Below are 17,006 nucleotides of genomic sequence, written 5' to 3'. Positions count from 1 at the left end.
ATATGCAGATCACAGATAAATAATTAATGCTGATCTATGGCAGAGTGTCCGTTTTATTTAGAGAGTATTTACATTAAAATTGGAGGAGGAATTACAGATAAAAATTTTTGTTTTTCTTGCATAAAAATCCAGTTTAGGAAACGAGAATCTAAAACAGAAACTGCTGGGCTGACTTTGTAGTATTTATATGATTACTTGTGGTGTGAAGGTTCATCCAACCAGTTTAGTTGCATCTGGCTTTATTTAAAAAGAGTCTCAAGCTACAGGTTTCATTTACCTGCTTTCATCTTCTATCACAGGATCAGTGAACATGGATTTTCATTTTAGGGACTGAAGCTTTCACTTTAACAGCAGGACTCATATTCAGTCATTTAACTTACACTTAAATTAAAGTAAGAACATTGTTAACATCACTATTTCTTAAGCAGGTATTTTTGATTTTATTCATAGCAAAATAAATCTAGTGGTCCTCTTAAGATTCTTAATTTGGGATGACTGGACGTTTAAGGTGGTTTTGCACAGACGAGGTGAGGTTTGGGACTGCGAGTGCCTCCCAGTATGATCTCCAAACTGGGCTGCTGCCCTGCAGGTGCACAGAATGAAAATCTCTGCAGGAGGGAGGTGAGAAAGAGGAATAACTCCATCCTGGCCAGCTGTTCTACGAGGCAGACACGCTGACCTGACAACACAAGAGTTTTCTTCATTATATTCATAATATATTCATGGAAGATTGTTTATAGAAATACTATTTGTTTGCTGAAATAAACAGTATCACAGACAATGAATTTGATTACCCCCCCTTGTTGTTACGGTCAAAGGTTCAGTTTGCCAGCCAGAACATACACGTATGCCAGAAATAACATAACTACATATAACATCCCAACAGTGGCAGCTAATCGTCTGATAAGTGCACAATTTGTCATACTTGGCCTTACAAATATTTTTGCAAAATTTCATGAGAAATCTGACTGAATTTTCCAGCACAGTCTCCAGAAAATGTCGTTTTTACTATTTCTAAATTCTACAAACCAGAGATATTTGTATGTTCCATATGTACAGTGTTACGGGTTTTCCAGCAGTAGTAAAGGGTTAAAATGGGTTTTTAAAACACAGGAACACCTTTTGAACAATATGATGAATTTCTGACTTCCAGTGGGAAACCTGTTAACATCAGAGCTCAGAGATACAACTTCATGGTCCTCTCATGGCACATGCATGTCACTAATAACACATGAAGTCATTAGCATTAAAATGTAGCCTACAGGCTGTGTGTAGGATAATAATGATTCTAGTGCCTACGGCTTTTAGCCACTCAGCTGGGTGGAGGGAGAAATCTGTTTATCTGCACGGTAACTTTTTAACACGTCTTGCTTTTAATTATTTTAATGTCATTTATTATTTTATTGTGATTCTTGCTGTGTGTTGCTGCCTTTTACTATTTCTTAATATCTGTAATGCTTTTGTTTGATGTAAAGCACTTTGACATACAAATAAACTGCTTTGCCCTTTCCTTGCCTCGCCTATAACATGCTTCAATAAGCAATTCAAAACTCACTGAACAAGTTGGGTGAAGTTCCCGTTTATTTTCCATTTTATCTTATAGTATGCGCTGATGACGGGTCACATTTATGATGAAAATAAAAGGTGCAAATAGCAAAAATGTGATAGCGGTAAAAATTGTGTCATTCTTCTGCACCCAAGCTAATAAAAAAACCCACATCACCTGTGGCTGTAATTTAATACACCTGGTGCGCCTCTTTACTGCCACCCAGTATGATAATACAAACCAAAAAACACAAGTGACAATAAAAACAACAAATGGCTCCTACAATGATGATAATAAAAAAGAGAAATCTCTTCTGGTTAGCTGTTTGAAATCTGTCTTGATGGAGGACTAACCTGAGCTGAACCTGCATGTTCATCTTTTTATTTAATCATCTTAGAGCACTTTTTTTAAAGAAAAAAACTGACAGTAGGAGGATTGTAGTGTCTGACTAACCTGCAGAGAAAGGAATGAAGGCCTCCCTCTCCCTAAATTTACCGTCCTGGTCCAGAAAATGTTGAGGGTTGAAGGTATATGGAGTCTCCCACATCTGTTTATCATGTAGGACCGAGTGAAGTGTTGGTATAATCATAGTGCCCTGAAGAAAACACACAATTACAAGAGTAAAATAAATGTTGTCGTTTATCTTAGCTATCATATATTTGTTACAGAAAAAAAATAATAAAAAAAATTATGTTTAGCTTTTTATCATGACTTGTATCACCTGAAATTCCTTCAAAGACTGTACAATTACAATAAAAAATGTATAATGCATTTAGCTCCACTGGTTAAGCAGCCGCCTCATATACAGAGGCTACAGCTCCTCAATGCGGCTGCCTGGCTTCATCACTATGAAATACTGCCACAAGTTCTTCTGTTGGTCTTTTTTCAGATTGTTTTCACCAAAAATCTCATCAATACAATCGTTCAAGATGTTCTTCAGACCAAAATTCATCCTTGAAGACGATGGTTCTCCTTCCACGTTTTAATAATACATTGGAAAGTTTTGAGACTTTCAGAAATCTCTTAAGTTATTTGTCTACTTGATGCAGATCCGTTGTGAATGAATCACATCATTTCCATGATCACAGTTTAAAGAATGAAAAGTTGCCTTGAGCAGGGTTAAATAAGTTATTTCTAGTTGATACAGATGAATCTGCAGCATTTTTCTACTAGGAGGTTCTTACTTTTTTACTTATTTAAATCCAGGCATTTATTTTAACTATGATGTAATTAGTAATTCATCATACTGAGTTCCTAGTCAGAATGAAGCCACCGTTAAACATTTCTATCAGCTGAAACATGAGTCAGTATGAATAACATGAAGAGTATGATCAAGAGACGTCATTAACCAACTATTACCAGCTATTTATTTATTAATTGGAATTAATTGAAGAATACAGACTTATTTACCTTTGGGATAGTGTACTTGTCCAGTGTGGTGTCCTTGTTTGTCATGTGAGCTACATTTAGAGGGAGGATTTCACCCATTCTCTGTATCTCATGAATGACGTCATCAGTGTAGGACATGTTTTCTCTGTCAGACACAGACACCTGTCTGGATGAACCAATCACAGCATCTATCTCAGCCTGGACTCTCTCTGCACACAGAGACAACAGGGACAAAATATGATGTATAGAGGACAAAAGGACTGACATGTGAGAGGCCACTGTATATAAAGTCAAGGGAAGCTGCTCATAAGAGAATCAGGTAGGCAGATATTACTCATACACACACCTTGTATATCAGGGTTGTTGATCATGTATAGCAGCCCCCAGAGTAAAGTAGTTGTGGTGGTTTCAGTTCCAGCAGGGAACAGATCCAGGGTACAATAACACAAACTGCTGAGGGTAAAACTTGAGTCCTGGTCCTCCGTCTATCAGCAGACAAGAGACAGATGTAAGAATTTAATGTATTTAGATTTAAAAAAGAAAAAAAAACAAACAGGTAACACTCACCTTTTCCATCTCAATGAGGAAGGAGTCGATGTAGTCTCTTGGAGATGAGGGGTCAAGGTCCGCTCTGTGTTCTTTGATTTTGAGTTCAACAAAGTCAATAATCTTTGGTACCACACAAAATATCTCCTGATGAGGTCCAGGTATCCTCTTCATCAGCCAAGGAATTGTGTTGTACACCTACAGAGCATGGAGACAAACACCAGATCCTCTCAGTCTGTGAACACTATAGCTGTTATCCACTTAAGTTTCTACTGCACACCTGGTGGGGGGGGTAGGTGGATTGATACCTTTAATACACCGAACAATTCTAATCACCAGTTCTGCACTTGCTGTCTTTAGATCGGCTCACCTGTGTCATAAAACCTCCCTGTAAACACACAATGTCATTCAAGCCCTGAAGAATAGACTGGTACTGCTTGTAATTGTACTCAAATCGATTCTCAAACACCAAGCAGCAGATGATGTTGGAACCAGCGTTGTTTATCAGTATCTGGCCATTAAAAGGCTTGCCTGTAAAATAAAAAAGGGAACAGAGATTAAGTAAAACCTTACGTCAAAATAGTAAGTGTGTGATGAGCCACAGAAAAATATCAAGTGTTTTCCAGTAAACTCATTCGTGCCTTGCTGGTCTGCAAAGGCCTCTGTGAGATATCGGCACTCCTGCTGGATGAATACTTCCAGGGTCTTCTTGCCCAAACCAAAGTTTCTGAGTGTATGAAGAGCAAATCTCCTCCACTGCTTCCATGGATTACCATGTGACGTCACAAGACCTTACAAGAAATTAAAGAAATATATAAAAACATTGAGATTATTGGTTGTGGATGTAGGTAAATTTAGCAACTTTTCTAAACAAAATGTAACAAACAATACTGTTATTTCCAATTAATTCTTCAAAGATTGGTGTAATAGGTCGATCTGTGAAGTCTTCTCCTCGTTGGACCAGGGCCTCTTTCACATGTTTGTAGCCATTAATGATCACAGCCCTTTTGCCAAAGAGATGAAGGCTAAAAATATTCCCATATTCCTCTGCAAACTGAACACAGAAGATGTATTTGTGTTTAACTGATATTTGGCATTTGTTGTTATGCATTAAACCAGTGCAGAAGGTCACCAAGACAGGTTACGTGAAACAAGCCAAACACAAAAAGCATTTTGTCTGAAAATTGTTGACATGAACAGAGAACAACCACAACAGTTAACCATGACGAGGAAGGAGCATGAAAACCAGAAAAAATTAAGATGTGTGGATGAGAAGAAAGACAGTGGTTATACTGGACAAGTCCAAGTAAAACTCCATATTCCTTCAATACAAATGTCTTTGTCCATTTTAATATCACCTTTCTAAGCCAGTGCAAAGCTAAAAAAAAAATAAAAATCTTCTTCTAAAAGGTCTACAAAAACACAAAACCCCAGAGTAGCCCACTGTCTAGATTTTAACATTATTATTATCATTATTATTATTATTATTATTATTATTATTGTTATTATTATTATTATTATTATTATTATTATTATTGTTATTATTACCTGGACTCATGTGGACAAGGACCCAACAAAGCAGTGGAACAAGTTCAGACACTGGATCCTGTACTGAACTTGTTCCAGCTCTTAATTTACTTTTCCCGACTTTTTCGACTCCTGTACTTTGATTTGATTATTTTACCGTGGTAAAGTTAGTTTGACGTTCGATATTCAACAGATATTCGCGCATCCAGTCTCCTCGTCATATTTAGCCGAGCCTATGCTCTTTGTCATGGATTTGAGAAGCACGATGAAACGGTCGTGTGGTCTTCACTATCGGTGCAAAGTTAGGGACCGTCAGCAAATTACAGATACCATCATTTTTTAAAAACAATATCTCCTCAACCACATGAAATATAAATGTCAAAACAATTTAAACTATTCAACATTTCTTTGTGCACGTTGCACAGCCTTTGTTTTTTCCATTTTCATCTCACGTTATTTTATATTAATTTTTTAATATTTTAAACTTCAATAGCTTTTTAGTCACATGACCTAAACACCTCAAATCACTATGTGCTGCCAAAAAAAGTTTTTATTGGTAAATATGTGTATCCTTGTATGTATATAGAGTCAAAAGGCCTCCTGTATGAAAAAAAGCAGCAGATAGACACAACAACAGAGGAACCAGCACATCCCAGATGTTGTGGAACTTCTTTGGTTTTCTGAAAAATAGATTTATCAACATTTTAGATTTTCACATGCATTTTTATGGTATTTGTCTCAGTTGTTCAAAGTAAAATATTCTATTGTGTTTGTATAAAAATAAGATACATTTTTACAACTTACAAAAGTACATCAGCAACAGAGACAGCACTTCCATTTTCCTTTCTTAAACCTGTTGAGGAGTGCTGTAGTCATGCCAAGGCACAGCTGGTGGAACCATCGTTTGCATGAGTCACACTGAAGCTAAAAGGTAATTAACAAACAATCAAAACAACAAAATCTTATACATGGACTTAACTGCCTGAGTTCAGATAATCTGACCTTAAATTATAAAATCTTTACTCATTATCTGATAATAAAGGACTCACATTATTCTTTACAAATGTGACATGGTAGATCAAGGTCATTTTAAAACTCACATTCACACCATTTTACTCATCTGGCAACTTGTGACATATTTGAAAATATACAAAATACTGATAATGTATAGATATGCTTAGCTCATGCTGATTGCATTGTAAAAACATGTGTTTTAGGAAGCAATCTTGTGGTAATCACCTTCTACACCTGTGTTGTATAAAATAAAATAACTGACCCACACGTCTTTGGGCCACCTCCAGGGGGCGTGTCTGTCTCTCTCTTCATCAAAAACTGCAACAAAGAGCATGTACAGTATATTTCAATATAAAAGTTAAATTTCTATTAAATTGATTTAACTTTTCTTTCATTAACACACCAGAGCTCTCCAGAATCTCAGCTGCCATCTCCAGTCGCTTGGATGACATTGATTTTTTTGATGTGTCAATGTTCATGTCTTCGGGGACATAAGGGTGGTTTTCCACCACCTTCATGGCCATCTGGACCATCATGCAGAACATGTTGTGATTTTAATAGAAAATCCTGCATTAAACTGAAGGATCATGTGTTGACAGAGTACTATAATACATAAAATACTCACCTGCATCACCAATACTCCACAGCTGAAGGTGTCCTGTTATGTTATGTCCTGGTCTGGTTTATAACCCCACCTGTCCACTTTTTGTCCACCCAGTCACTTGTGCTGTGGCATGTCCTTCGCATCTTGAAGTATTCTCTAATTAAGAAAAGATATGTTTGCCCCAGATTACTTTATGTTTGTATGATAGTAATGGTAAATAGTAAATGGAATGCACGTATAAAGCACTTTTATCCAAAGACCTAATAATTTGGCCTCTCATTCACCCATTCCCACACCAATGATGGTAAGCTGTCACATAGTGTGCTAGCACAACTATCTGTACCAATTACAATTTCAGTGTCAAAATATATCCAAAAGGAAATCTAAATCTAAATACAATAGCACATGCATGGTTATTTTACTGGATTTAAATCTTTCCTTATACAAAATGTAATAAATAATCATTTTTTATGATGAGCTTTTCATTTAAAACAATGGCCATTGCTGTCGTGTTGCGTGGCATAGATATGTCTTAAAAGTATTTAAGATGATATTAAATTCCAGAGCTTAGAGAAGTTTGTACAAATGATGTATGGGTTTTAATATTTTGAAGAAATAATTAAATACATAAAATACAACATAAAAAATGCATCAATTTACTTTTACCTGAATCTGGTTGCGGCATGATCTGAATCAAGCTTTTCATTTTGTCCAGTAGGATCCACAACAAATACCTGGCTGCTTGGTGCATGCAGATACTGTAAAAAATGTTTAGCTTAATACAAAAAACTTGTGTTGAATGCTTGGATTAATTATCTCTACTATTGATGTAAAAAGACAAACCAGAAACTTCCAGTGGTTGTTGTTGATGTTCAGAAAACTAATAACTGAAATGTTTTCCTCAAAGTTGACCTACAATAGAGCATCTGACATTAGTTTATAAACAATACATTAGGTTGAAGAGTTTATTATACATAATCAAAATGTAATTTAAATGTACCTTTGGGAGGCTCTGTCGACGTATCTCTGATCTTGTACCATTCATTATCACCCCTGCACTATAGTGGTTTAATACATATATACTGTGTCCAGGTCCTCTGTTTTTCACTGCCACTTGAAAGAAGCACTCAATAGTCTAAAGAAATAAATAAGGATCACAAACTGGAATTTAACATGTGACACATTATAAGAAGTTTGTAATAAGCACCAACAATTTCAGACAATAAGTCTTCAATGAAACATCAACTTTTAGGTGAAATCAAACTAAATAAACAGGGTTTTTGGAATGGATGGGGATACATATTGTATTATATATACACAATGGGACAAACATGTACAGTAAAAAACGACAACAATAATGATAAACTATTTTTATACGATACCTTTTCCTGATTGGTTGCTTGATTGTCGGATGGACTTGAGGCATCATCCTTTCCAGCACGCTTTATCCGAGTATCTTTGTATTTTGCTTTAGGCCTTCTGCAAGACATTTTTGGCACTGGCATTTTCTTTGGTGGCTCAAAGTACTTTGATACTCTCTTTGTAGGGCCCTCATTTTTGGTTCTCTTTGCCCATTGCTCCTCTGCCTGGTCTAAGCTTTTTATAGACGTTGGAGTCCTGGTGGTCAAAGAGTCAGGTAAGTTATTTTGGATTATGTGTTCTTTGTATCTGCCTTGCAGAGAGCCATACATTTTATGTATGAAATCAGCTGGACGGAGGTACTTTTTCTTCTGCAGGATGGAATGTTTCACAATCCTGAACCACATCTCAACATGGCAGTTTGTTTCTCGGGTCTTCTGGGTTTCTGTTGTTCCATTGCTGACTCTATCTTTGGCATATCCAGACAGATTGCCAAGTAATACCCCACTCCACAGTGGAAATATGCCTAGATAGTGGTCAAAAAGAACATCCAGTATTCCAGGACAGGCATAACAGTTTTTGATCCCCGTTTCTGACTGCAATTCAATCTGACATTTTGTCTGGTGATAAACAGCCTGAAAGTCGCTGGTAAATGGAGATTGTCCAGATACTGTCTTTGCATTTCTGTTTGTTTCACATTCATGGTCATCATTGGTTCCTTCCACATGCCCGTCTTTAACGTCTTTGATATGGCCTATCCACATGTCCAGACTTCTCTTGGCATGTTTGACCAGATCACTGTCCTCGGCTGCAGTGAAAAGCACACACATGTTTTTGATCCATGCTGGTACTGTTCAACAGCACAGCAAAGCAATGTGTGGCGTACTCCTGCAGTCCTTTGTCTGCTGCCTTTTTCCAAACCCATGAGAGACAGCTTTAAGAATGTGGGCAGAGCAAAGATGTCATACAGTGAACTTGTGAAGATCACTGCTGGACTTTTTCATTGCTACCACATCATGGGCTCTTTCAAGATAGACAAAAATACTCTCCTTGTTGAAAGACAGTAGCATCACTATTCATTAGTGCCCAGCTGTAATCTGTCTCTACCTGCCTTACCCTACGTGATGTATACTTGGAAACTTCTCTGACTGTTTCCATCAACCAATACGTAAGAGTTGGGATGGCATGTTCATTGGATACTAACTCAGAGATGGGGAGAGGTGGCCTATCTTTGCCCTTCCCTGGCAGTACAAGAACATAGTAGAGTACTCTTTTTTTTATTAGGAATCTTTGAAAGAACTCCGCCAGTAGCATCAAGGTGGAGGGTAACTGGCGTGAGTTTAAGAAGCTCCACTAAAATCTGTATACTTGCATCCATGTATATATGAAGGCCAAATGGGTCCACCTGCAGGTTCTGTATGTAACCACCTGAGGAAATGTTGGTACTGCACTGGTACTGTGTTAGCATTAGTTCCAGCAAAACATCATCATGGAGTCGCATACTTTTTTTCAATTCAGATGATATCATTTTCAAGACATCCTTAGTTAGACTCCTTGTGATATTGCCTGCAGAAATTTCATCCTTGTGTGTTTTGCTGAGCTGGTGATAATGGTAGTTGCTCACACCTTTTTAAAGAGCTCTGGTAATTTCCCCTCGTCTTCTGTAGCTTGCAGGACGGAATTTCCTTTCTTTTTTTGGATGGGTGACTTCACCATATCTGAGCACTTTGATTGTTATGTTTTCTTTCATAGTTCCAGGCTTTTGTTTTCTTATGAACACATACAAAGCTTTGCATCTCTTAAATGTGCACACTGCAGATACATGTAGGAAGGGTGAGATTACAGCAAGGGTTGGTTTGCATGAACTCTTTGGACAGTATGTCTGTCCATGGTCGCCTAAGGCTTGTTGTGCCTGGCAAAGGTTTTATTTTATTCCATGCCCTTCTTTTAATAACAATGTTGAAAACCTTAGGTCCAGGTTTTGTTGCTCTAAACTCTACCGATTTCAGAGAGCCTCTGTCATCCTTTCTTCTCCCTCTGACGTTGTCTATCTCTTCTTCTGTATCACCTGGTAGATTCTCCTCTTTTACTTGTGTGTCACTTTCAGCAGGGGTAGGAGAGCATCTCTTTTTCGTTCTTCTACCAGTCATTTTTTTCTCTTGCTGCTTCTCTCCTTGTTTCATCAATACCTGTCCTCTAATCTCTCTTCTGTTTTGGCTCCATATAACACACAACCATTTACAGAGTTTTTCTGAATCAGCATTAAAAAGCTGCTGAGCTAAAAAAGACCATGTTTCCGAATTAGTTGTAATTTTCTTTTCTCCAAAGCCATGTGCAACAAATGCCTGTATCACTACATTTATCCCTCCTGCTTTTTTCCAGAGATCTGTTTCTGCTCTTTGTCCTTTCTTTAATCGCCCCATGATAATCCTAAAGGACAATATGTTGTACAGAGGAAATACACAGTTAGTGTTCTGCTGCTTCATCATGGTCTGAATGAAAACAATTTAATGGGAAATCTGACCTCCTACATAACATAACCACCCATAATAATAACATATGTGTTGCATATGACTATATAAACACCACACCATGAACAAGTAAACCACACTAAAGAAGGGACATAAACCTTTGACTCAGTACAGCCAAAAGGCAAGAACTATTGTACTCAACTACAGACAACACAACCACAACATCATCACTATTGAGGTGAACACACACTGACTTATTTCCTGTCACATGCATAAGCTATACACTGAAATGGACAAGTAACATTATTAAGGACATAAGTAAACTCTGTCTAACAAGCCTTGACAGCTGAATTGTGGATTATAATCAGCTGCAGCATGTGCAGAAATAAGAATGATTATATATGAATTTGGGATAAAAAAAATATCTTACCCTATAGTTCTGTTGGGGTTATACAAAAACAATGACAGCTATAAATTTATACCACTGTATCAATCATATTTGATACGTCAGGCATTTATGTTAATTATGCAACAAGAATATTTCTTTTAGAAACAAAAACAAATGGGGTCCACTGCATTTACAATATTTTAAACATTTCAATTAGTTTGATTTGTTATTTTTTTCAAACAGTAACCTGTTTACGAGCGTATTGGCCCTTATGTTATATTATATTGCCTTTTGGTAGAAATTGCCTTAATTTCCTCTCAGAATTGAAGATGATAACACACCTTATAATAGCCAATTAATGTTTTGTGTGAAAACTGATGAGCTATGTCAATAATTAGCAGGGAAGTCATTGGAAGATCCAAGTGATGAGAGCAAGTTGTATAAACCTAAAACATAAACACACCAAATGTATATTAATGATGACATTTCAGTCTTTAATTAGCTTAATTAAATAATGAAAACATTTAATTTGGTATTGGGTTTGGCATAATGCAGATTGCATCATGAAATGCAAACAATAACTGAGGGACTTACAATTACTTTCTAAACCTGCAGTATCATATTAGATTTACACATTTTTGACGTAGTTTTACTATAAACTTTGATACGCTTCAATACAGTAAATATTCATTTGGAAATATAAGCTACAAAATAAATAGCACTCTTACTGTAACTTCGTTAATTTCAACCAAGATTTCAGACCCAAACGTTTGGTAGTTGTTCTGGGATGGCAGCCATTTTGGATTTGGCATTGAAAAGCTTGGTACTGTTTGCAGTAGCATCTATGGGCAGAGAGTATTGTTCGGAAACAAATACTGTGAGTTCTATCTAAAAGATTTACTAGAATTTGCACTGACTGCTCAGGTTTGTCCTTTTTTTAAAATCTATATTTTCCTATAATTTTTAAAAATCTTGTAGATTTTATATTGGTACATGTTTTGATTGTTTGTCATTCTCATATATTGTGAAATTTTGTAAGATATTGTAAGAACAAACCAGTCTTTTGAATGGCTCTTTGAAAAGAACGACTCCTCAAGATCCGGCTCCCTTCAAAGAGCCATAAATCCCATCTCTGCTTTGAGCACTAGCTGAAGGGCAGGTTGCATGCGATGAAGGTCGCCTATAAAAGGTAAAGCCCAGGGTCCAAGTTTCTTGGCTGTCTGTTCCTCAAAATATCACTCAAACAGAAAAACAAGACAAATATTTAAATACTCCTGCTGTCTATCCATTCCAAGCCAAGAACATTGCATATTGCCTCCATGTCTTTGCTGTAACTGTGGTGGAGGTGAGGACCCAATTACAAGCAGTCAGGACAGGAGGCAGAATCGGTGAAAGGTTTATTTCCCAAAACTCAAGACAGGGAACCACACAAGACAGGGATAATCCATACAACATGTACCGCAAATGACCACATAAGAGGATCTGACAAGGAGTGACTGAAAACCAAGGACATATATACACGGAGGGAGTAATGGGGAACAGGTGAACTGGATGAGTAATTAGACCAGGTGTTCTAACGAGGCAGAAACAGAAACCACAGAGCACACAAGAAAAAAACTAACAAAAACCAAAAACCCAAACCATGATCTCAAAACAGAAACTAATGACAAAAACCAGAACCACAACCCAAAAGTACAACCAGAAAATGAAGAACATGACCCCCACACAGCCCATGATCTCATTCTGCAGCTAATCTGGCAAATAGTTGCAGCCTGGTCTCATAACTTCCCTTTAAGTGACAGATTTCTAGTCATGACCTGCTGGTTTTCTTCTGTAGCCGTTTATTATGTTTTCAACTTTTATTTCTTGTTTTTTTTTTTTGTCATTTTATTATTTCTGTCTTCCTGTTTTATTTTGTTTTTCTCATGTGTATTCTTTGAGCTTTACTTCTTGTTTCCTGCTTCCCGTCACTAATTCTCACACACACTTGCTTCTTCTTTTGTAATTAGTCCTTCTGTATATATGCTCCAGGTGGTACTTTTATTCAGCTAATTGTGTGTTAGTTGTGTGGTCTCGTCTACAGTTGTGGCTTTGGTTTAGTTAAACCTCCATCTGCTTCTGGTGTTTCAGTCCAGCATTTTGGTCTCACCTCCTCATCTTCAGCTTCCACAATCCATGACATTTCTTGCACAGAGTTATGGAAACTTGATTCATTACTAGTTTGTTGTTGCTCCTCTGAAGTCTTACATGAAGTGATAAAGCTCACTGACATCATCTAAACTTAGCACAGCAAGTAAGGAAATTAAGGCTTGGCCGATTATTTCTCCCCTTTAATCATGCCAATTATTTTATTATACATTATTGAAACGCCTGGTTAGTCACCTTGCAACCTTTACAGGTATAACTTGCAAGGACCGTGCTCCTGTGGAATGAGCAACACCGTTAGTCCAGAGATTAACCCAAAATAACACTTGTGGGATCAGCAAGGGCGTGCTGTCGCTCCTACAGCGACCAACACAACCACACTGGTTGACCTCCAACAACTCCTGTTAGAGGAATGGGACACCATCCTACAGCAACATGTGACCAGGCTGGTGACATAATGCAAAAACTGACCATAATGTGTTGTTTGTTTCTGTATTGCAGTGGGAGAGTACAATTATCAAATCCACCAGTTAAATTAAAACAAGATCACCAACATGAGAATATTACAGGGGATTTTGGCACATTTTTTGGTGGGGTAGTACCCACATGTTTAACAGTGTTCATACCACAGAAACAGTCCTTACCAGTTATACTTTGTTGTAAAGGTGACTAATCATGCTTTCTAATGATTTATAATTAAACAGCTAGTAGTTTTATTACAGAAGAGAAATAATCAACCAACTTTACTTTTTGTGCAACTTTATATGAAGGGATGAAGAGTAAATTATATAGATCCCAAGAATAGTTTTATCACATATTTTGTAACATTTGATTACATCTGATTTTAGTCTGGATCTTAATTGTAATTCTACCCTTTATTCTAAACACCACTCCCCAGCCATTTAAAAGGGAGAGAAGTAGACTATAGATCATTATCAACTTTTGTCTCACAAAGACTTATCATTTAAACATGATTTTGAAAAGATGGAGGATATACATGTTTTCCCCCTAACTTTATTTAAATACTGAGAGATGATGAGGAGTGAGTGTAAGCATGAATGGTTGTTTGTCTCTCTGTGTTGGCCCTGCTGTAAAATGACAACTTGTCCAGGATGAACTCTGACACAACCCTGAACTGGAACAAGCATTAAAGAAAATGAATGAATGAGAAATGACAGGAAATGAGGAGCGTTTTCACCTTTTATATATGAAATTAAATTTATAACTATTAAACAGTTAGATTTTACAATCCAGCTGCAGTGAAATCTGACTCCTCTACTGCCAGTGAGCCACTCACTGACCCACTGGCAGTGGTTTTAGGGGTGGTGGCAGCCTAATGTCTTCTCACCAAATGGCAGGGTCTCTTACTGGCCTTTTTACTCCAAAAAGTGGTTCAGTATGACACTGACCAACTGTTAACCAGCTCAGTCCAGGACCAACAAGTAAGCTGGGCAGTTTTACCATCGTTCTTGGACCCAGTCCATTGTCATTGTTCAATAATTAAACACACACACAAAATATAAAAAATACAACAAAAGTGCCCAATAAATGTGGACTTTGCATCAAAATGCACCCTAAATTTCCACAGGGGGGCAGTGTTGGACAAGTTTCTGTAAGACAAGCACAAACCAGTATTACATTTAACACTAGAAGTCCCAGAGAGGGGTCAATTGACCTTTCTACCTTTACAACCCAGAGATGGGTCGATTGACCAGTAGGATTTTAGCTAAAATCCTGTCTTAAGCTGCGAACAGCTTCTTTTGTTTGTAGACGAGTCAATTACTGGCACACCCCAGGAGGGCGCATACTTAGGGGAGACACTGTAGACTCTTGAAACTGGACTGTCAACTTTTGCCCAAAGCTTGGCTTGAGACACTGCTTGGTCCCCTGAGTATGAGATTGGAGTAGACCTCAAACAGATTCAGAAAGGTTTTCCTGCATTCTAGTATATTTCAAATAATTAAAAATATATTTGAAAAATCACTTTAAAAGGTCCAGCTCTCCTCTTTTCATACAAATGAAAAAATACAAATTTTTCAGAATTTTTTACCAATTTTTCAAACTTTCTAACCCAATGTTCATATGTCCAAAAAGCCCAAGCAATGAACAATTTTGAATATTTAAAATGAACATTTTTTGATTGTGGTGGTACAGGCAGGGTCTGTGAGTAAAATATCCAGAAGCATTAGTGTCTAAGTCAAGAGGGCATAAATGTCAACATGACAAAGATATAAAAGAACAACTGTGAATTTTTTCCAATGCTTTTTATTTTTGTCATAAAAAAAACAACAAAACAGTTAAAATAATGCAAGTAATGAAACAATTTCACAAATATTTACACAAGGCTACAGTGGCATGCCCTTGTGTGAATGGCTTTTCTGCTCTTTCAGCAGTCCGTCTGTGCTAAGTCCAAACATGCTTGGCACTTCCATGGTATCTCCATCCTGCATTTGCCACATGTGTATTTGTAGCAGTCAACACATCTTACAGTTGCGCAATTGTTCTTGCATCGATGGTTGACCTGACATTTTGCCCTTTTCCCAGGGCTAGGTGTGGGAGGTTGCTGCTGAAGCAGTTGCTCCTTATGTGCCTTCTTCTGACTCACATGAGAGTTGGCCAACTCTTTCGCGAGCTCAACCAGGAAGTCCACTCTTCTCTCCTGCACTCCGGTGCATTCCTTATGAAGAACATGAGCGTTCCGTGCCGCCATGTCGATCATGTTGTAGAACACGGCGACTGGCCATCTCCGTGTTCCTGCACGCACGCTGTACTCCCGCACCATCTGGTCCATCACACCCACACCACACTTTGTGGTGTTGTATTGTGTGACAGTGTTTGGCTTCCTTTTGGTGGTATTCTCAGTCTCAACCACATTGTGCATGCTGCTGAGAAGATAGACAGTCTTTTTCCGTTTCGGCGCATATACTGTGAGTGTTGCACCAGTGGTGGAAAACACTCGAGTGGTGAATTTAGTGTGGTCCTTCAGTCTAGTTGACTGAGGAATTTCCCGGCGAATCTTGTTGACTGTGCCAAGGATGGTGGTTTTCCGGCTAAGCAGTCGTTGCGCAAGGGACAGCGATGTAAAAAAATTGTCTGTTGTTACAGTTCTGCCCTTATCCATGAACGGCTCCATCAGCCTCATCACTACACTCTCAGAGAGTCTCTCTCCACTGGGACGACTGGGGTCCTTGCCAAGATATGGCAGGATATTGCAAATGTACTTTGATTTCAAGTCACAAGCCAGCCAAAACTTAATGCCAAATTTGTCCGGTTTTGTTGCAATGTACTGCAGAAAACTGCAGCGAGTCTGTTCATCAATAGTGATGTGTCGACCAGGGTTATAAGATCTGATGCAGTTATTGACAAAAGATTCCCACAGATTAGAAATTGCAGCAAACTTATTTGTCTCCACTCGCTCACTGCGTGTGAACATGTTATCAAAGCGTAGGTGTTGCATGATGTTTTGGAAGCGCTTTCGGGCCATAGTAGCAATGATTCGTGGGTTTCCCAGCTCTGCTGACCAATTGTCACGTAGTGATGGAACTTTCTTCACCCCCCGCAAGATAATAATTGCAATAAATGCCATTAGTTCTGGGAGGTTCATGAACCAATCTGCCTGCTCCTTTTGCCGTGCATGCTGAATGGTCCATTCTTGAATGCTACGAAGCATTTCAAGTGTTATAAAACAGAAGAAGCTTTGAAGACGAGTCCGGATACTTCTTCTGGCCTTAGCAGTTGGCTCTCCATCTGTGCCGTATGGTTCTATTGGGGTGAAATTGAGACATGTCCCCAGCTGTTCTTCATGCCACACTGTGCCATCTTTAGCCATCTCTGTCCTCTCACTTCCCAACCGAGCCCTCTTTTCTGGCAGTGGAGCAGTCTCATCATCTGCAAGGTAAACAATTTCACAATTTCAGAAGACGAAAATAGGATGTTTTGGAAATAAGATTAAAAAAATCCTTTATTTGTACCAAAATGGAGAAATTCCAGTGTTGCAACTCACAGTACAGGACAAAG

The 17,006-nt window shown here is 38.0% G+C and overlaps 1 protein-coding gene and 1 pseudogene across 1 annotated transcript; both read right to left on the bottom strand.

Moving 5' to 3' along the window:
- Positions 1–234: 234 nt before the first annotated feature.
- On the bottom strand, positions 235–12,165 carry LOC121639339 (annotated as a pseudogene).
- LOC121639578 (PHD finger protein ALFIN-LIKE 2-like) lies at positions 5,606–6,765 on the bottom strand. Its single transcript, XM_041984907.1, has 5 exons — positions 6,648–6,765; positions 6,426–6,546; positions 6,285–6,340; positions 5,813–5,932; positions 5,606–5,688 (listed from the first exon to the last, which is right to left on the bottom strand). Exons 1-4 carry the CDS (start codon positions 6,651–6,653, stop codon positions 5,822–5,824), a joined length of 294 nt encoding a protein of 97 aa, XP_041840841.1. The 5' UTR covers positions 6,654–6,765; the 3' UTR covers positions 5,606–5,688; positions 5,813–5,821.
- Positions 12,166–17,006: the final 4,841 nt, after the last annotated feature.

The sequence above is a fragment of the Melanotaenia boesemani genome, chromosome 5 (assembly GCF_017639745.1).
Source record: "Melanotaenia boesemani isolate fMelBoe1 chromosome 5, fMelBoe1.pri, whole genome shotgun sequence".
NCBI lineage: Eukaryota > Metazoa > Chordata > Actinopteri > Atheriniformes > Melanotaeniidae > Melanotaenia > Melanotaenia boesemani.
The sequence above is the reverse complement of the archived record's forward strand: the minus strand, read 5'-3'. Positions and strand labels throughout refer to the sequence as shown.